The following is a 21,816-nucleotide window of genomic DNA, read 5'->3' as shown; positions in this document are numbered from 1 at the left end:
GCTGATTTTGAGTCTCCCCCAGTGGATGCCAACGGGTGTCAACCGAAGGTCTCATGTAAGCCCCTTCCTCATTAGCCCCTTTGCTCTGTTGAGGAACTTGAGCCAACCCAATGGTCTAGTAACAACTAGCCTCAAGAACTCAAAAGAAAAAACTGACCTCATGTCTCATTGGGTAATAGTGGTTCAATCTATTTAAATACTACGTTTGTATTGAAGCAAGAATTTCAACAAAATCTGCTTGACAAATTGCGAACCAACCTGTGGTTGGATGGTTAAGAAGACAGTGGTATCCTCAGTCCATCAGAGTTCAAGTCCTAGACTTACATTAGTGCTCGTATTATTTCAGAATTTATTTCAGGCTTTCGGCGATGTTTATTCAGTGGGAGAAGACGTTCCCAGATGCTATGCCGGCCCAGTCTATCGGATGTGCTCATAGGGATAGGGTGTGCGTGAGCGCATTTTTAGGACGAGTTATCGATTGTAGTGGGTGATTTACAATTGGAGAATTCAGTCACGATGGTTGGGCATCTATTCTTTGCCTTCTTCATCTACCTAGGCCTCTGTGCTTGTACACCCGCGGCAGAACATGAGCATGCATGCGCGAAGGACTCTTGATGTGTAGTCACTGGTCCTTGATATTAAAAAGAAGTCATTATTATGGTTTTGGTTGAGTTTGATGGGGAGATTATGGTTTAGGTCGGTTCAATGGATTAGATACGCAGGTCAGAAAATCGTTTTGCCTGCCAAACTACCGTGTCATGTATTCATGTTGCGCCTCTCGTCATTCCTTTTCTTTATGTCAACTCCTATATCATTCCTAAATCCTAGTGGTGTTGTCATATGTAGATATGCTGAGGATATCATGTTGTTCTTAAAAGATGATAAATATGTTAGAAAATTTCAAGTCAACACGTTTGAAACAATGGCTCGGTTGAAGACCGATTTGGATGCTTTTGACCGAAGATGATTGTGCTTTCATTGTTTTTACTTGTCAAATTGTGTACTTCCTTGGATCGTTCTCGGGCTCTCGGCCATCTTGCCCTAACGGTGAATGATTCTATCCTTCAATGGTGGACCTCTTGGCAACTGTCCATCCCGCCATAGTTTCGCAAGGGCGTCTACTCGGTGGTGATTTCCTTGCTACGATGCATTTGGCTTGAGAGGAGCCTGCATGTCTTCAAGCACACCTCCTTGCCCCCTTCGGCGGTAGTTGATAGAGTAATTGATCATTGCCATGAGTGGCGGACGGTAGAAAACAATAGTTTAAGAAGAGTAGTACCATAAGTCCCATGTTGTAGACCGCTCGGGCTGCCACCCTTGTTGGCGTCACGGGGCTACTCATCTAAATCGTAGATGCTTTTTATTACTCCATTCCATAATATAATGCGTCCACGCTTTTTGAGATTTAACTTTGACTATAAATTTAACCAACATGGGTGACCTTTGAATTTGTATTCAAAAAATGTTTTTAAAGGTATAATTTTTCAATAAAATGATTTATGTATTATCGGTCTAATTTATGATCAAAGTTGAATCTCCAAAAACATGAGCGCACTGCATTATAAAATGGAGGGAGTATAATATATAGGCACATAGATCTCCTCGTGTTCTAAAAAAATCACTAATCAAAGACCACTTAGAATTTAAAAGATATCTTCTCTTTCATACATACGATAAGAAACAACACAAGGTTGGCTTGTTTGCCCGACTTCTCAACCTTACAGACCTTGCTCCTATAACGCGAGTATAAGGAACATTTTTTATTTAACCACATCACATTTCAACAAAGATGCTTAGTTAAAACACAAACACATATCTAGTTGTTGTTTTCATAGTCCCAACCATTGCAACCTCTTGGCTCATGCACATATCCATATCAGGGATAGCCACCGCCACCAGATCCGCCACCGTAACCTCCACCATACCCGCCACCACCACCGTATCCTCCACCTCCACCATATCCACCGCCACCACCATATCCCCCACCAAAGCCGCTGCCAAATCTACCATTTCCACCGCCATTGCCATACCCGCCACCATATCCAGGTCCATAGCCTCCACCACTGTAACCACACCCATAACCGCTAACGTGCCCAGAATTGCCGTATCCTCCACCATACCCACCAACATTGTTTCCATAACCTCCATTGCCATAACCTCCACCATTGTTCCCGTATCCACCGTTTCCATAACCTTCACCACTATTTACATATCCCCCACCGTTACCGTATCCACCACCGCTTCCATACCCTCCACCGTTTCCGTATCCTCCATCATGATTGTTTCCACCTCCCCATTTCTCTTCCTTAGGCAGGCCCGACCCTCCTGCAGGTTTCACATTCTTCTCCTTGGACTCTGCATGAACAAAATTCCTTAATGAACATTGCTTGAGGTAGGCAAGTGGTGAACATTGCTTGAGGTAGACAGGTAGCCGTGCATATATAGGATGAAGTATGAGTTGTGTAGTCTACTGTGTTAGTAAATACGTATAAGAGAGAACATGTTTTACAAACCTTTAACATCTGTAAGCTCTCTGGCAGCCGCTACATCCTCGGAGAGAAGCAGGAGCGAGGCTAGTACGACACCAAGAAGAACTAGAGACTTGACCGCCATTGGCGATGATCAGTTTGATCCGGTTATAATAGCTAGTTTGGGATGAGATGATATCGCTGCTAGAATTACCGTACTTATAGAAGAGGCAAGACATGTATGCATGCACGCCTATGCCTACCTCCAATTTTAAAAGTTTCAACCTTCGATAACTCCATGCACCGGTATGGTTGGCTGTTAGCTAGGATATGATCAAACCGGGACCGGGCTTTGGTATATCTCGTTGTCACATTTGATTAGCTACCCCCAGAGTGTAGAACCACTTGCTAACAAGAACGATGTGTAAACTGCTACACAGCCGACGCTTTGTGGACGATTTTCAGACGATCAACGCATCAAGCCATCCATGGGTAGACCAAAATTGAATAACGCCGTTCGATCCACCAATCGTCCAAAGGTCGGCCGGCAACTGTCGTCCTTACCGCAATTTCGTGCTAACAAAGTAGACATTATCCACTTTTGTGCACTACTCCCCCCATTTTAAAATAGATGACCCAACTTTGTACTTCATCTATTTTGGAATGGAGGGGGTATTAATTATTATTATCGGATTCATTGATCGATTATATCCTGGTTATTAATTCGACTCATCATGCTAACATACAGTGTAAAGGCACCTACATTGCGGACTCTTAAAACACTCGCATATGTCCGGACGTAACTGTCGGGACGCAGTGTGTCATTAAACGTGGTATCCTATTAGTCTGTAGATCAGTCAGGATATTCGAAATTCTAAAAGCCAGATGCAAACCAAGGGGCTTTGGAGACGTCCAAATCGATGGCACATACGCGTCTGACACCCCAAGCCCGCCTAGAAACCGAGCCCGCGCCCGCTCACTCTCCCGTACGAACCAGTTGCTGCACATTCATGCCGGTCAGCACAACTCAGAATGCCAGCTTCACATTAATGTCGGCTCGGAGCGGACACGACCTTTCACTGGAGCCGGCATTGTAGCGGCATGCGGGCCAAGAGGGACGCCCGGTCTCCGTGCATGTTCTGATATAGAGATGCGTGACGGGACATGACTGGAGCGATGCGGGAGAGCCTCTCGGCGGAGCATTCAAACCGGCTCCCACCCGTCCGCCCACCGACATTAAACATGTGTGGTGGCCGAGAAACCCACTCTGACACCCGCATTTATATAGCCCACCGCTTGGCCTGGACGATACCCCCTCCTCGCCCGGCACCACCCGCACCACGCACAACACGTCCGCCATGATCGTGAGCTCTTGAGCGATGTGGGAGAGCCTCTCGACAAAGTAGAAGTAGGAGTTGGCCGGCATTGCGACCGACTGGAAGGTCCATCGTGCGTGACAGACTGAGGCTGGCTTGCTGGTGAGCGCGCCGGAGGTCAGTGACGAGACGACGGAGGAGGCATCCGACGACGAGCCGGTGCTGTCGTCCGTGCAGATGCACTTTAACACCATCATGGTGGAAAAGCAGTCGGCTCCGTCTGTGTCGGCATTCCGACATGTGCAGGAGGACCAACGCTACAACCTCTTGCTCCTTGACGAGCACCGGCTCATGGAGGGGCAAATCGTCGGCGAACAGGCAAATGACGATGTCGTCATGGCCACGGTCACAAAGGATTCGGGCTTCCTTGATGAGCAGTGGGCGCTATACCAGTCCATGCGTGACTCTTGTGACGCCCGTTGTGATCAATGGTGGTTGTGTATCCTGTGGGAAAAGAGAGATACCCTATTCTCGGATATCGGTGCCGAGGTAGACGAAGAGGAGGCGTAGACGACCATGGATATCGCAAGCTCCGTGTGGGACGTGCCACCCATGTGGTTCGCTTCCCATCGCAACGACCATGAGCTTGGTCTGTCCACAACCGGCGTTGAAGACACGACGAACTCCGCCGACTAAGAGTATGACATGGGACGTTTGAACGCTTGGTGTCGCATGTGGGTTGTGCCCTCACATCTTATTCTTTCCCTCTCACAGCTTCACTTCCCAGGGCTCATGGTCGCCGAGCTCGCCGAACTTGGGAAAGACAGGACATGGGACACGGCCACCACCATGGCCGGCAAAAATTTAGACTATGTCAAAAAAAGTGTCACCCACTTTTGTTTAGTTGAAATATGTCAAAAATGTTATGAATTCGATTATGTTTAAATGAAAATCGTCCGATTTACATGAAATTTGCCCGATTCGTTCCAATTTCTTTTGAAATGTGTCAGGACGTTTGATGTCTAGGGTTTGGATAGCCGGCTCTTGTTATCCGTGGATGCGTCCACAAACAAATATCATGTCTGTTTTAAGAGTCGCCTTGAAGATGTCCTTATATAAAAATATATGCTTACACGTACACACTAAAGTGGCGCCCATAGCTTTAACGTGAAAATGCTTATACTCTTTTCTTTTGGTACTCTAATGAACTAATTTAGTTAGTTAATTAATTCATCTTTTTCATAACTACATATTTTAACCTTTTCATTAGTTCAATGAAACTGATCTCAATAATTTTTAAAATTAGACGACTATGCTCTCTTTAGGGTCTGTTGGAGTATGATGTCTGGCCCTCTCCCATAGTTCGTACTTTTAAGTAACTTGGTTGGCGCATCAGTTCAATATGGTATCCGAGCCAAAAGGTCTTGGGTTCAAGACCCTGCCAATGCAGTATTAAATAAAACGATTCTGCGGCCTACATCGATCCAACGTCTGAGGACTAAACTAGCCTAGACGTGAGGGAGAGTGTTGAAATATATTGCCCACCTCCCTCCATCAGTTTGGACTTTTGGATGAGTTGAACTCCTCGGATGAGGACGAAGAGGACTATATGGCCCGTGTGCAGCTCGCGGCCGAGCGTGCCAGTGAGGACTACGTGTCATCACTTCAGGTGGACCCATAGCTCTCTGATGAGAACCACGCTCTCCTCGAGTCCATCAAGGACGAATGGGAGGTCGAGGCCAATCGCTAGGAGATGGCACAATGTCGTGTAGAGAAACATAAGATTTCACCGAGATCGACAAGTTCGTCGACGAGCCGAAGGTCGTTGCCATGGATTCGGTCCACCGCCAATGATCACGAGGTGAGCCCTGAAGGAAATATGCCCTAGAGGCAATAATAAAGTTGTTATTTTATATTTCCTTATATCATGATAAATTTTTATTATTCATGCTAGAATTGTATTAATCGGAAACTTGATACATGTGTGAATACATAGACAAAACACCGTGTCCCTAGTATGCCTCTACTTGACTAGCTCGTTGATCAAAGATGGTTAAGTTTCCTAGCCATGGACATGTGTTGTCATTTGATGAACGGGATCACATCATTAGTGGAATGATGTGATGGACAAGACCCATCCGTTAGCTTAGCATAATGATCATTCAGTTTTATTGCTACTGCTTTCTTCATGTCAAATATATATTCGTCTGACTACGAGATTATGCAACTCCCAGACACTTGAGGAACGCCTTGTTTGCTATCAAAAGTCACAACATAACTGGATGATTATAAAGATGCTCTACAGGTATCTTTGAAGGTGTTTGTTGGGTCGGCATAGATCGAGATTAGGATTTGTCACTCTGAGTATCAGAGAGGTATCTCTGGGCCCTCTCGGTAATGCACATCATATGAAGCCTTGCAAGCAATGTGATTAATGAGTTAGTTATGGGAAGATGCATTACAGAACGAGTAAAGAGACTTGCTGGTAACGAGATTGAACTAGGTATAAAGATACCGACGATCGAATCTCGGGCAAGTAACATACCGATGACAAAGGGAATAACATATGTTGACATTGCGGTTCGACCGATAAAGATCTTCGTAGAATATGTGGGAACCAATATGAGCATCCAAGTTCAACTATTGGTTATTGACCGCTTAACGTTCAATGAAGATATGTATTATATGAGTTATGTGTTTTGGTGACCGAAGGTTGTTCGGAGTCCCGGATGAGATCACGAACATGACGAGGAGTCTATAAATGGTCGAGAGGTAAATATTGATATATTGGAAGGTAGTATTCGGATACCAGAAGGGCTCCGGAGTGTATCGGGTACATACCGGAATACCGGAGGGGTTACCGGAACCCATCGGGGAAAGATATGGGCCATATGGGCCATAGGAGGGAGGCTAACCAGCCCACAAGGGGCTGGTGCGCCCCCACAAGGGAGGAGGCCGAATTGGACTAGGGAAGTGGGCGCCACCCCCCTTTCCTTCTCCTACTCCCTCTCCTTCCCCCTTTTCCCCTACGGTAGAAGGAAGAAGGAGGGGGCGAATCCAACTAGGAGTCCAAGTGGGACTCCTTCCTACTTGGGACGCATCCTAGGCTGGCCTCCTCTCCCTCCCTCCTTTATATACAAGGGGGGCTATGAGACACAATAATTGCTCTTAGCCGTGTGCGGCGCCCCTCTCCACAGTTTACGCCTCCGGTCATATTCTCGCGGTGCTTAGGCGAAGCCCTGCGCGGATCACATCACCATCACCGTCACCACGCCGTCGGGCTGACGGAACTCATCTACTCCTTCAACCCTCTGCTGGATCAAGAGCTTGAGGGACGTCATCACATTGAACGTGTGTAGAACTCAGAGGTGCCATACATTCGGTACTCGATCGGTCGGAACAGGAAGATGTTCGACTACGTCAACCGTGTTGAGCAAACGCTTCCGTTTTCGGTCTACGAGGGTACGTGGACACACTCTCCCCCTCTCGTTGCTATGCATCTCCTAGATAGATCTTGCGTGAGAGTAGGACTTTTTTTAAAATTGCATGCTACGTTTCCCAACAGTTGCATCCGAGCCAGGTCTATTCATAGATGATATGCACGAGTAGAACACAAAGAGTTGTGGGCGGTGATCATCATACTGCTTACCACCAATATCTTATTTTGATTCCGCGGTATTGTTGGATGAAGCGGCCCAAACCAACCTTACATGACCACGTTCATGAGACCGGTTCCACCGACATACATGCAACTAGTTTTGCATAAAGGTGGCTGACGGGTGTCTGTTTCTCCAACTTTAGTTGAATCGAATTTGACTGCGGCCGGTCCTTGTGAAGGTTAAAACAACAAACTTGATAAATCAACATTGTGGTTTTTGTGCCGTAGGTAAGTATGGTTCTTGCTAGAAGCCCGTAGCAGCCACGTAAATCTTGCAACAACAAAGTAGAGTGCAGGGCATGTTGTGATGTGATATGGTCAAGACATGATGTGATATACGTTGTTGTATGAGATGATCATGTTTTGTAAAAGTTATCGAAAACTGGTAGGAGTCTTATGGTTTTTGCTTTAATGTATGAAATACAAACGCCATGTAATTGCTTTACTTTATCACTAAGCGGTAGCGATAGTCGTAGAAGCAATAGTTGGCGAGACGACCACGACGCTACAACAGAGATCAAGGTGTCAAGTCGGTGACGATGGAGATCATGATGTTGCTTTGATGATGGAGATCAAAAGCACAAGATGATGATGGCCATATAATGTCACATATTTTGATTGCATGTGATGTTTATCTTTATGCATCTTATTTTGCTTAGTATGGTGGTAGCATTATAAGATGATCCGTACGAAAATTTCAAGGTATAAGTGTTCTCCCCGAGTATGCACCGTTGCGAAAGTTCTTCGTGTTGAGACACCACATGTCGATCGGGTGTGATAAGGTCTACGTTCAAATACAACGGGTGCAAGCCAGTTTTGCACATGCGGAATACTCGGGTTAAACTTGACGAGCCTAGCATATACAGATATGGCCTCGGAACACTAGAGACCAAAAGGTCGAATGTGAATCATATAGTGGATATGATCAACATAGAGATGTTTACTATTGATGACTACTCCATCTCACGTGATGATCGGACATGGTTTAGTTGATTTGGATCACGTATCATTTAGATGACTTGAAGGATGTCTATCTAAGTGGGAGTTCTTAAGTAATATGATTAACTGAACTTAATTTATCATGAACTTAGTCCTGATAGTATTTGCAAATTATGTTGTAAATCGATAGCTCGCGTTGTAGCTTCCTTATGTTTTTTGATATGTTCCTAGAGAAAACTAAGTTGAAAGATGATAGTAGAAATGATGCGAAATGGGTCCGTGATCTGAGGTTTATCCTCATTGCTGCACAGAAGAATTATGTCCTTGATGCACCGCTAGGTGACAGACCTACTACAGGAGCAGATGCAGACGTTATGAACATTTGGCTAGCTCAATATGATGACTACTTGATAGTTTAGTGCACAACGCTTTATGACTTAGAACCGGGACTTTAAAAACGTTTTGAACACCATAGAGCATATGAGATGTTCCAAGAGCTGTAATTGATATTTCAGACTCATGCCCATGCCGAGAGGTATGAGACCTCTGACAAGTACTTCGCCGAAAAGATAGAGGAGAATAGCTCAGCTAGTGAGCATGTGCTCAGAATGTCTGGGTACTATAATCGCTTGAATCAAGTGGGAGTTAATATTCCAGATAAGATGGTGATTGACAGAGTTCTCTAGTCACCATCACCAAGTTACTAGAACTTCGTGATGAACTATAATATGCATGGGATGACGAAAGTAATTCCCGAGCTCTTCATGATACTGAAATCGATGAAGGTAGAAATCAAGAAAAAAGCATCAAGTTTTGATGATTAAACAAGACCACTAGTTTCAAGAAAAGGGCAAAGGGAAAGAAAGGGAACTTCAAGAAGAATGGCAAGCAAGTTGTCACTCCCGTGAAGAAGCCCAAAGCTGGACCTAAGCCTGAAACTGAGTGCTTCTACTGCAAAGAAAATGGTCACTGGAAGCAGAACTACCCCAAATATTTGGCGGATAAGAAGGATGGCAAAGTGAACAAAGGTATATTTGATATACATGTTATTGATGTGTACCTTACTGTTGCTCGTAGTAACCCCTGGGTATTTTATACCAGTTCGCTTGCTAAGATTAGTAACTCGAAACAGGAGTTGCAGGATAAATAGAGACTAGTTGAGGGTGAAGTGACGATGTGTGTTGGAAGTGGTTCTAAGATTGATATGATCATCATCGCACACTCCCTATACTTTCGGGATTAGTGTTGAACCTAAATAAATGTTACTTGGTGTTTGCATTGAGCATGAATATGATTAGATCATGTTTATTGCAATACAGTTATTCATTTAAGATAGAGAATAATTGTTATTCTATTTACATGAATAAAATCTTCTATGGTCATACACCCAATGTTAATGGTTTATTGATTCTCGATCGTAGTGATACACATATTCATAATATTGATGCCAAAGATGTAAAGTTGATAATGATAGTGCAACATACTTGTGGCACTTCCGTTTAGGTCATATCGATGTAAAGCACATGAAGAAACTCCATGCAGATGGACTTTTGGAATCACTTGATTATGAATCATTTGATACTTGCGAACCGTGCCTCATGGGCAAGATGACTTAAACTCCGTTCTCCGGAACAATCGAACGAGCAATGACTTATTGGAAATAATATATACCGATGTATGCGGTCCGATGAGTGTTGAAGCTCGTGGCAGGTATTGTTATTTTCAGACATTCACAGATGATTTGAGCAGATATGGGTATATCTACTTAATGAAACACAAGTCTGAAACATTTGAAAAGTTCAAGAATTTCAGAGTGAAGTGGAGAATCATCGTAACAAGAAAAATAAAGTTTCTATGATCTGATCGTGGAGGTGAATATTTGAGTTACGAGTTTGGCCTTCATTTAAAACAATGTGGAATAGTTTCACAGCTCACGCCACCTGGAACACCACAGCGTAATGGTGTGTCCGAACGTCGTAACCGCACTTTATTAGATATGGTGCGATCTATGATGTCCCTTATCGATTTACCACTGTTGTTTTGGGGTTATGCATTAGAGACAGCTGCATTCACGTTAAACAGGGCACCGTCAAAATCCATTGAGACGACACCGTGAACTGTGGTTTGGCAATAATCCTAAGCTGTTGTTTTTAAAGTTTGGGGATGTGATGCTTATGTCAAAAGGCTTCAACCTGATAAGCTCGAACCCAAATTGGAGAAGTGCGTCTTTATAGGATACCCTAAGGAAACAATTTGGTACACCTTCTACCATAGATTCGAAGGCAATATTTTTGTTGCCAAGAATGGAACCTTTCTAGAGAAGGAGTTTCTCCCGAAAGAAGTGAGTGGGAGGAAAGTAGAACTTGATGAGGTAATTGTAACTTCTCTCAATTTGGAAAGTAGCTCATCCGAGAAATCTGTTCCGGTGATGTCTACACCAACTGGAGAGGAAGCTAATGATAATGATCATTAAACTTCAGCTCAAGTTGCTACAGAACCTCGTAGGTCAACCAAAGCACGATCCGCACCAGAGTGGTACGGTAATCCTGTTCTGTAAGTCATGTTACTTGACCATGATGAACCTACAAACTATGAAGAAACTATGATGAGCCCAGATTCCGACAGATGGCTTGAGGCCATGAAATCTGAGATAGGATCCATGTGTGAGAACAAAGTGTGGACTTTGGTGGACTTGCTCGATGATCGGCAAGCCATTGAGAATAAATGGATCTTCAAGAGGAAGACGAACGCTAATGGTAGTGTTACTATCTACAAAGCTCGACTAGTTGCAAAAAGGTTTTCAACAAGTTCAAGGTGTTGACTACAATGAGATTTTATCAACCGTAGCAATGCTTAAGTCTGTCCGAATCATGTTAGCAATTGCCATATTTTATGAAATCTGGCAAATGGATGTCAAAACTGCATTCCTTAAATGGATATCTCTAAGGAGAGTTGTATATGATGCAACCAGAAGGATTTGTCGATCCTAAAGGTGCTAACAAGGTGCGCAAGCTCTAGCGATCCATCTATGGACTGATGCAAGCATCTCAAAGTTGGAATATACACTTTGATGAGTTGATCAAAGCATATAGTTTATACATACTTGTGGTGAAGCCTGTATTTACAAGAAAGTGAGTGGGATCACTACAACCTTTCTGATAAGGATATGTGAATGACATATTGTTGATCGGAAATGACGTAGAATTTTCTGGAAAGCATAAAGGAGAGTTTGAAAGGAGTTTTTCAAAGAAAGACCTCGGTGAAGCTACTTACATATTGGGCATCAAGATCTATAGAGATAGATAAGACGCTTTATAAGATTTTTCAATGAGTACATACCTTGACAAGATTTTGAAAGAGTTCAAAATAGATCAGTCAAAGAAGGAGTTCTTGCCTGTATTACAAGGTGTAAAGTTGAGTAAGACTCAAAACCTGACCACGGCAGAAGATAGAAAGAGAATGAAAGTCATTCCCTATGCCTCAGTCATAGGTTCTATAAAGTATGCCATGCTATGTACCAGACCAGTTGTGTGCCTTGCTATGAGTTTGGCAAAAGGGTACGATAGTGATCCGGGAGTGGATCACTGGATAGCGGTCAAAGTTATCCTTAGTTACCTAAGAGGACTAAGGAAGTATTTCTCGGTTATGGAGGTGATAAAGAGTTCGTCGTAAAGAGGTACATCGATGCAAGCTTTACACGAATCCAGATGATTCTGTGTCTCAATGTGGATACATATTGAAAGTGGGAGCAATTAGCTAGAGTAGCTCCATGCAGAGCATTGTAGAATAGAAAATTTGCAAAATACATACGGCTCTGAATCTGGCAGACCCGTTGACTAAACTTCTCTCACAAGCAAAACATGATCACACCATAGTACTCTTTGGGTGTTAATCACATAGCGATGTGAACTAGATTATTGACTCCAGTAGACCATTTGGTTGTTGTCAGATGGCGATGTGAACTATGGATGTTAATCACATACAGATGTGAGCTATTGGTGTTAAATCACATGGCGATGTAAACTAGATTATTGACTCTAGTACAAGTGGGAGACTAAAGGAAATATGCCTAGAGGCAATAATAAAGTTGTTATTTTATATTTCCTTATATCATGGTAAAAGTTTATTATTCATACTAGAATTTTATTAATGGAAACTTGATACATGTGTGAATACATAGACAAAACACCATGTCCCTAGTATGCCTCTACTTGGCTTGCTCGTTGATCAAAGATGGTTAAGTCTCCTAGCCATGGACATGTGTTTTCATTTGATGAATAGTATCACATCATTAGTGGAATGATGTGATGGACAAGACCCATCCGTTTTCTTAGCATAATGACCGTTCAGTTTTATTGCAACTACTTTCTTCATGTCAAATATATATTCCTCCGACTATGACATTATGCAACTCCCGGACACCAGAGGAATGCCTTGTGTGCTATCAAACGTCACAACGTAACTGGGTGATTATAAAGATGCTCTACAGGTATCTCCGAAGGTGTTTGTTGTGTTGGCATAGATCGAGATTAGGATTTGTCACTCCGAGTATCGGAGAGGTATCTCTGGGCCCTCTCGGTAATGAACTTCATATGAGGCCTTGCAAGAAATGTGACTAATGTGTTAGTTATGGGATGATGCATTACGGAACGAGTAAAGAGACTTGCCGGTAACGAGATTGAACTAGGTATAAAGACACCGACGATTGAATCTCGGGCAAGTAACATACCGATGACAAAGGGAATAACGTATGTTGACATTGCGGTTCGACCGATAAAGATCTTCGTAGAATATGTGGGAACCAATATGAGCATCCAGGTTCCGCTATTGTTTATTGACCGAAGAGGTGTCTCGGTCATGTCTACATAGTTCTCGAACCCGTAGGGTCCGCATGCTTAACATTCGATGACGATATGTATTATATGAGTTATGTGTTTTGGTGACCGAAGGTTGTCCGGAGTCCCGGATGAGATCATGGACATGATGATGAGTCTCGAAATGGCGAGAGGTAAAGATTGATATGTTGGAAGGTAGTATTCAGACACCAGAAGGGCTCCGGAGTGTATCGAGTACACACCGGAGTACCGGAGGGGTTGCTGGAACCCACCGGGGAAAGATATGGGCCATAGGAGGGAGGCTAACCATCCCACAAGGGAGGAGGCCGAATTGGACTAGGGAAGGGGGCGCCACCCCTCTTTCCTTCTCCTACTCCCTCTCCTTCCCCCTTTTCCCCTCCAGTAGAAGGAAGGGGGGGGGGGGCGAATCCAACTAGGAGTCCAAGTGGGACTCCTTCCCACTTGGGGCGCGCCCTAGGCCGGCCTCCTCTCCCTCCCTCCTTTATATATGGGGGGGGGCATGTAACACCCACGATGCGGCTATATCTCCCACATGTCGGGGCACGACTTAGAGGCATAACCGCATTGTGGTTTTGTCACTAGAAGGGTCATCTTCACACAATGCCATGTAATGAACAAGAAAGGGATAAATAGAGTTGGCTTAGAATCGCCACTTCACACAAAGATCATATAATTCATACATCAATCAGAGTACACACATAGTCCAACTACGGACAAATCCAAATGAAAAGAACACAACCCCAAATGCTAGATCCCTGATCGTCCCAACTGGGCTCCACTACTGATCATGAGGAAAATACACGTAGTAACGGCCAAGGACCTCGTCGAACTCCCACTTGAGTTCAGTAGCATCACCTGCACTGGTATCATCGGCACCTGCAATTATTTGTAGTATCTTGTGAGTCAGAGGACTCAACAATCTCAAAATGGGCGAGATCAAGACTATTTAAGCTTATGGGTAGGATGTGGTAATAAGGTGGAGTTGCAGCAATTGATAAGCAAAATATGGTGGCAAAAGGCGAGTACAAGAGTAAGAAGAGAAACTACGCAACGGTCGTCATCTAGAAGTGATCAAGAAGTGATCCTGAAGACTACTTATGTTCAAACATAACCCAAAACCGTGTTCACTTCCCGGACTCCCCGAGAAGAGACCATCACGGCTGCACACGCGGTTGATGCATTTTAATTAAGTCAAGTGTCAAGTTCTCTACAATCGGATATTAACAAATTCCCATCTGCCACATAACCGTGGGCACGACTCTCGAAAGTTTATACCCTGCAGAGGTGTCCCAACTTAGCCCATCACAAGCTCTCACGATCAACAAAGGATATTCCTTCTCCCGAAAAGACCCGATCAGTGTCGGAATCCCGGTTACAAGATATTTCGACAATGGTAAAATAAGACCAGCAAGTCCGCCCGAATGTGCCGACAAATCCCGATAGGAGCTGCACATATCTCGTTTTCAGGGCACACTAGATAGGTCAAGCTACGAGTAAAACCAGCCCTCAAGTTTCCCCAAGGTGGCCCCATAGGTTGCCAGGTTCGGGCCAACACTTAGAGGAGCACTGGCCCCAGGGGGTTAAAAATAAAGATGGCCCTTGGGTCTGCAGAACCCAAGGGAAAGGTATAGGTGGTAGGTAGGCAAATCTTAAAACCAAGGTTGGGCCTTTCCGGAGGAGTTTTATTCAAAGCGAACTGTCAAGGGGTTCCCATAAACCCAACCGCGTGAGGAACACAAAATCAAGGAACATAACACCGGTATGACAGAAACTAGGGCGGCAAGAGTGGAGCAAAACACCAGGCATAAGGCCAAGCCTTCCACCCTTTACCAAGTATATAGATGCATTAATTAAAATAAGAGATATTGTGATATCCCAACATAATCATGTTCCAACATGGAGCAATCTTCAACTTCACCTGCAACTACCAACACTATAAGAGGGACTGAGCAAAATCGGTATCTTAGCCAAACAATGGTTTGCTAGGAAGGTGGGTTAGAGGCTTGACATGGCAATATGGGAGGCATGGTAAACAAGTGATAGATAGCGCAGCATAGCGATAGAATGAAGCAACTAGCAAGCAAAGATAGAAGTGATATCGGGTAATGGTCATCTTGCCTGAGATCCCGCAAGGAAGAGGAACAAGTCCATGAAGTAGTCGAACAACGTAGTCGAATGGATCCTCACAACTCCGGAACGAAACCAAAGCTAACGTGAGAAGCAAACCGAAAAGAAGCAAACAACATGATAAACAACCATCACATAAACATGGCACGATGCACAACCAAGTATGATGCATGTCCGGTTTAAAGAGGCATGGCATGGCAAAGTGCAACAAACAATACTACATGTTATGTCGAACTCAATATGCAATGGGTTGCATATTGACGAAACACCACATGCAAGTATTTAGTTCACTCTCGTTTAGGTACACCTCAATATTAAATGTTGTTAAACATGGGAAGAGGTGAAACATAAGTAAACTAACTATTTAGGCAAGTTTAAATGAGGCCGGAAACAACAAACAACAATTCCAGAAAATCCTCATGTCCATATTTTGAATTAGCTACTGTTCTGCCCTAAACCATATTTTAGAGTTGTTAAACATGCAAAGTAATGCCACCATTTTAAACTATGCTTTTCCCACCCCTTTTACATATAAAGTTTATTAAAATTGGGGCTACGATTATTTAGTTATGAAACAAATCATTTTAACATGGCATTTAAGCAAATTTAAACAAACAACATTTTAAACATTTCAAACATGGATGAAAATAGCATATTATGAAACTAGATGCAATTCTAAGCATTTTCCATGGTTAAACCATTTTAATCCGACGCACGGTTGATGAGTTATTAAAAGCATGAACAACGAGTTTTTTTTGTAAATATGCAATTTTCTGGATAATTAGACAATCGCTCTGCGAAAAAAACATGAATCAGGCCGAATCTGGATGGCCCAACCTGAGGAGAAAAAAATCAGAGGGGCGCCTCACCCATGGGATTCGGCCCATTTGTTGAGAGGCTTGGCAGGCCGGCGGATCTGGCGAAGAGGAGCTGGGCCTTGGCGCGATCGAACTAGGAGGTGGAGTGGGCGCGGTTAACGCTTGAGGCAGAGGAGGGGTCAACGTGCGACAACGCGTTTCCTCGTTCGATGCAGGGGAAGCAGGGTGATGCAAGGAACTTGGTGCGGCAGGGCTTGAATGGAGACGATGGCGCGGATCCGGCGGGCACGGGCCAGAGCTAGCCGGATCCAGCAGCGGGGCGATGAATGGGCGGCGGTCATGGTCGTTCCCTGTATGCGAGAGAGAGAGATGTGTGAGAGAGGGAAGCATAGGAAGGACGGGAGTGACAGGGGAGGAGAGGAGTGGGACGAGGCCGGTCCTTGCCATGGTCGCCTACGGCGAGGTCGCCGGAGGGCGCGGGGGAAGGCGACTGCTTGGTGGCCAACAGGGTGCTCGAGCAGGACGAGTAGGTGAGCTCCTGCTCGTTGCAGAGGAAGCAGGTGGCGACGCTGGTTGGGGACGAGGAGTGTCGGTGTCAAAACCGGCGGATCTCGGATAGGGCGTGTCGGTGTCAAAACTGGCGGATCTCGGGTAGGGGGTCCTGAACTGTGCGTCTAGGCGGATGGTAACAGGAGACAAGGGACACGATGTTTTACCCAGGTTCGGGCCCTCTTGATGGAGGTAAAACCCTACGTCCTGCTCGATTAATATTGATGATGTGTGTTACAAGAGTGGATCTACCACGAGATCAAGGAGGCTAAACCCTAGAAGCTAGCCTATGGTATGATTGTTGTTCGTTCTATGGACTAAAGCCATCCGGTTTATATAGACACCGGAGAGGGCTAGGGTTACACAGAGTCGGTTACAATGGTAGGAGATCTACATATCCATATCGCCAAGCTTGCCTTCCACGCCAAGGAAAGTCCCATCCGGACACGGGATGAAGTCTTCAATCTTTTATCTTCATAGTCTTGGAGTCCGGCCGATCACGATAGTTCGGCTATCCGGACACCCCCTAGTCCGGAACTCCCTCAGTAGCCCCTGAACCAGGCTTCAATGACGACGAGTCCGGCGCGCATGTTGTCTTCGGCATTGCAAGGCGGGTTCTTCCTCCGAATAATTTATAGAAGATTGTGAACACCAGGATAGTGTCCGGCTCTGCAAAAATAAATTCCACGTACCACCGTAGAGAGAATAATATTACACAAGTTCAATCTGCTGACGTATTTTGTGGCGTGACAGCACACCATTACCAAGCCTTTACTCAAATCGTCTTTATTGTATCACCTCAGCGCATTTAGCGAAGCGGTTTCCTTGGCACGTCTTGTCGAAGCAGAGATCGTGTTCCCCTTATTCCGGGATTCCCATCAATACGGACGTGGGTAACCCAACCGCGCCATTGATTGTGACGCCTGGGAGATAAGCGAGTTTTACCAGGCCGGTGGGGACACATGTTTTTGTCCGCCCATATAAGGGGATAAAGATCCAACCCTTTTACCTGCGCCTTCTTCCTCCTTGGCTTATCCATCTCCGCGAACTCGAGCTCCAGCACCCAAGTCCGCTCTTCTCACCTCAAGCTTCTCCAACTATGTCCGGAGCGGGAGGCAAGTGGATGGCCTCCTCCGTCACGGAGGGGCAGATCCAGAAGCTGCGCGACACCGGATATTTGTCCAGCGACATCGCGCACCGGCTCCCCGACGAGGGAGAGCTCATTCCCACCCCCAGGCCCCATGAGAGGGTAGTATTTCTTCCCCATTTCCTCCGCAGACTGGGCTTCCCACTTCATCCCTTTGTCCGGGGGCTCATGTTCTACTACGACCTAGATTTCCATGATCTGGCCCCGAATTTTATCCTCAACATCTTGGTGTTTATCGTCGTGTGCGAGGCCTTCCTCTACATCCAGCCCCACTTCGGCTTGTGGCTCAAGACCTTCAGTGTCAAGCCGAAGGTTGTGAAGGGCAGCCAAGCAGAGTGCAGAGGCGCCATGGTGGGCAGGATGTCCCATGTTACTTGGCTGGAGGGCACTTTCGTGGAAACCATTAAGGGGTGGCAATCAGGGTGGTTCTACATCACCGAGCCACGTGACCCTGATTGGGCAGCGGTCCCCGAATTCAGATCTGGCATCCCTACACGGCTCACCTCCTGGAAAGAGAGTGGCCGGATCTGGGGTGATTCGGAGGAGCTGACTGGACTCCAAGCCTGCATCCAAAAGCTGGTGGACAAAAAGCTCAAGCTTGTCAACGTAGTCCAGGTCATGCTCATCCGCCGGATTCTCCCGTGCCAACGACGGGGCTTCAACATGTGGGAGTTCGATCCGGCGCAGCACCAGACTCTGAGCGGGCTCTTCGACACTACGTACGAAGATGTCTGGAAGGTGCTGTTCAAGGGCGCCGAGGCTCTCACATCCGCTACCGAAGATCGCGGATTCCGCTCGCAGCGTCCAGCTGACGAGGTAAGTGATTTTGCCACTTGTTTTCCATAGTTTGACTCTATGCGGGATCTAAACTCCCTTTACCTTTGACAGGACTGGCTGGCGAAGGCCGAACGGACTATCTGTCCGGCCCCATTGCCAGAGGACCCAGCGGACGCCCGCTTAACGAGGCTGCTGGCTCCGGCACCCCACGTGGTGCCGGAGAAGGAGGCCAAGAAGAAGGCCACGGGGACTCGGAAGAGTTCCCGTTTTCAGGTGCTATCATATGATGAATCCGAGGCCGACTCCTCCCACCAAGGCGAGGAGGAGAAGAAGAAAGCCTCTCCCCCAGCGGGGGGAGGGAAGAAAAGGAAGGCCTCCCCAACAAGGGAGGCTGAAGGGTCCAAGAAGGGAAAAACTCTTCCCTCGGACTGCTCTGCCAACGCCAGTGACGACGACGAGGACTGGCCTCCAAGGGCCAAGCCCCTGGCGAGATCGTAAGTATCCGGAATCCCGAATAACTTCAAGGTTTTTCCTTTGCGCCACATAATGTCTTTCTAATGCCACATACAACTCTGCAGTCCGCCCAAGGATGATCTTCTCGCTTCGTCGAGCGGGTCCTTAGGTGTGTCGGATATGGATTCTCTTTCGACTGCCTCCACCCCCCGTGCCACGGACGATGCCGAGGTGGGATCCCAGGAAGGGACCCACCAGGAGGAGGAGGCCCCGGAGGTGTCACAGGACAACCTCCCGGACTTTGCACCGGACTCGGCCCCGGAACCCACAGTGGCTCCGGAGTCCGGCGGGCGACCCCTTCGCAAGAAGGGCAAGACCGTGACGCCGGCTGCCTCCGTCCAACCGGAGGCGCCGGATAATTTGCTGGAGGCGCTCAACAACGCCTCCATTGAAGAGGAACACCGCACTGTTATGAGTGCGGTGATTCAAAAGGTTCAGCTCGCCAAAAGTGGGCTGACCGAAGCCTGCAGCAGCCTTCTAACAGGCTTTGAGGTAAGAATATCAATATGTATAAAATGGTACCGCATAGACAGTAGCCCCTGATGCTCGGTTCGGTGTTCGGAAAGAAAAGCCAGACTAAGGATCTAAAAAGATATACGCAGGAGTCATAATAAATATGTCAATATGGGATTGTAGGCTGCGCTGCTGACCTCTACCGCACTGACTGCGAAGGTCAATACGTTGAAGGAAAGCCTCGAGCGGTCCGAGAACAAGCTCGGCCGTGCCAAGAAGCAGCTCGAGGACGAGGAAGGCGAGTAATACCTTACTAAAATTGTACCTTACAGAAAAGGATTTTGGTTGCAGAAAGAATGACAAGGCTAACATGGGTATTGCAGGGGCCACTAACAAGGTGGCGACCCTGAAAGAGGCGGTGGCCGCGGCCGAACGCAATGTGGCCGCGGAGCGCACCGAGCGAGAGAAGCAGGAGGCGCGGGTGGCGGAGGTACAACAAGAGCTCCATGATCTCGTGAAAAAACATGAGAGCCTGGAGCGTGACTCAAAGACTCAAGAGTTTGAGCTTGCAACGGCTCTTGAGAGTGCCAAAGCCGCTAAGGCCGAAGCCTACAAGGCCCTCCAGGAGATTGAGGCGGTGAAGAAAATAGCAGCGGGTAAGGCATTTTTCATGCAAAGTAAGCATGTGAGTGTTAATTACCTGTTGCTTACCCGAATTCGGAGCTCTCCAGGAGCGTTCACAGATCTTCCTTGCAGCGTGTCCGATGCTGCCGCGTTCTACCGGGCCGAGGAGGGGAGCTCGATGGAGAAGGTCTTCTGGTCTCAGTATGCTGAGGCCGGACATCCGGTGCCCCTTAGCGACCAGCTGAAGCAGCTGGTCGAGCTCCACAAGGCGGCCGAACAGGCCATGAAGGGCCTCATAGTTCGGATGTGGCCTAAGGAGGCCATGCCTGGGAGCTACTTCGGCCTGGTGCGGCGTTTGGTGGATGCGTTCTCGTGGGTTGAAGTCATCAAGCACTCCGCCTGTATTGAAGGTGCCCGTCGGGCCCTTGCCCACGCAAAGGTGCACTAGGGCAAGATGGATGCCCAGAAACTTGTGACGGACCCGCCACCAGAGGGCAAGGAGCATCGCACGCCCGAGATGTATTATAAGAGTGTGCTGAAGGGCGCCCGCACTATTGCGGGTGAGTGCTCCAAAGATGTAATATTTGAGTAGACTCGCATTTTTTATCCTGTGCGCTGAAAACTTAGTTCATATGCGCTAAGCAACGCTTGTTAATTTAAAATATTACCTTCTGTGTGGCTGTTTATCAAATCTGAGAGATGGCAAGTCGTCGGCTTCAGCCCCCATGCCACGAGTGCTGGGGTGTTCGGGATAAACTTGAGCACTCTTGTTCCCATTTTTGGGTCCATCTAGGGAGGCGCTCAACACAGCGAACAAGGCAACCGGACTTATAATGCTTGAACACTCTCACTTAGCCATAGAATTCTATAATTTTAAATTTCGGCGAAGCCCCTAGTCTTCGGAAGGCCGAATTTGGGGCGCTATCCACGCCTGGGCCGGACAAGATCCGGCTCCTCGCTCTAAGCGGCATAAGTCTTTAAGGACTCGCAAAAAACCTCTCGAACAGCGACCGGCTCTCGCCTCATCATGACGGTCAGTTTTAGCTTTCTCCACTGAGGCGTTAACCCAGCTCAACTGGGGCGCAATCGCAGTGGTTCTCCCAGTGCTACCTTAGTCGATACAACGGAATGTAAGGTACCAAAACATGGGAGCCGGGCAGACCCAACTATTGACCCAAGACATGATTCGGAGCCGATGCATATAATGCTATAAGTTCGGGGTGCCGCACTTGTGAAAGTGTTCGGACTTATCACACCATGATGCGGGAAACATAAGCCCCTGGTGTGTTTTAACCGTACCAAAGTGTACGGATGCAACATGTCGTAAATGAACATATGTATAAAAAAGAAATGCAATTATAAGCAAAAAGGTGCTGCATTGTTTTATTCAAGAAGTGCTGCTATGAATGCAGAACGATACAAATAGTGCGATAAGCAAGGGACGGGACTGTTAAACATGTCCCCCTCCAGGGGTAGGCTGCGGAGTGGTGTATAAAAAATGCTCGTAATGGAGACCACCTGTATATTCGTTGTAGCCTTTATCCTTCCCTGGCTGTTGCATCGTGATTCGG

General features: G+C 46.5%; 1 protein-coding gene across 1 annotated transcript; it reads right to left on the bottom strand.

The window, feature by feature from the left end:
- Positions 1–1,607: 1,607 nt before the first annotated feature.
- On the bottom strand, positions 1,608–2,678 carry LOC119341006 (glycine-rich cell wall structural protein 2-like). The gene is made up of 2 exons (XM_037612907.1): positions 2,514–2,678; positions 1,608–2,355 (listed from the first exon to the last, which is right to left on the bottom strand). The coding sequence occupies exons 1-2, from the start codon at positions 2,611–2,613 to the stop codon at positions 1,877–1,879; spliced, it is 579 nt and encodes a 192-aa protein (XP_037468804.1). The 5' UTR covers positions 2,614–2,678; the 3' UTR covers positions 1,608–1,876.
- Positions 2,679–21,816: the final 19,138 nt, after the last annotated feature.

Source organism: Triticum dicoccoides, chromosome 7B (genome assembly GCF_002162155.2).
Source record: "Triticum dicoccoides isolate Atlit2015 ecotype Zavitan chromosome 7B, WEW_v2.0, whole genome shotgun sequence".
NCBI lineage: Eukaryota > Viridiplantae > Streptophyta > Magnoliopsida > Poales > Poaceae > Triticum > Triticum dicoccoides.
This window is presented reverse-complemented; position numbering and strand designations above follow the sequence as displayed.

Excerpts from the sequence above, each read along its gene's own strand:
- LOC119341006 (XM_037612907.1), bottom strand. The coding sequence starts at position 2,613 with ATGGCGGTCAAGTCTCTAGTTCTTCTTGGTGTCGTACTAGCCTCGCTC. Across the intron at positions 2,356-2,513 it reads AGAGCTTACAGATGTTAAAG|AGTCCAAGGAGAAGAATGTG; the intron begins GTTTGTAAAACA and ends TTGTTCATGCAG.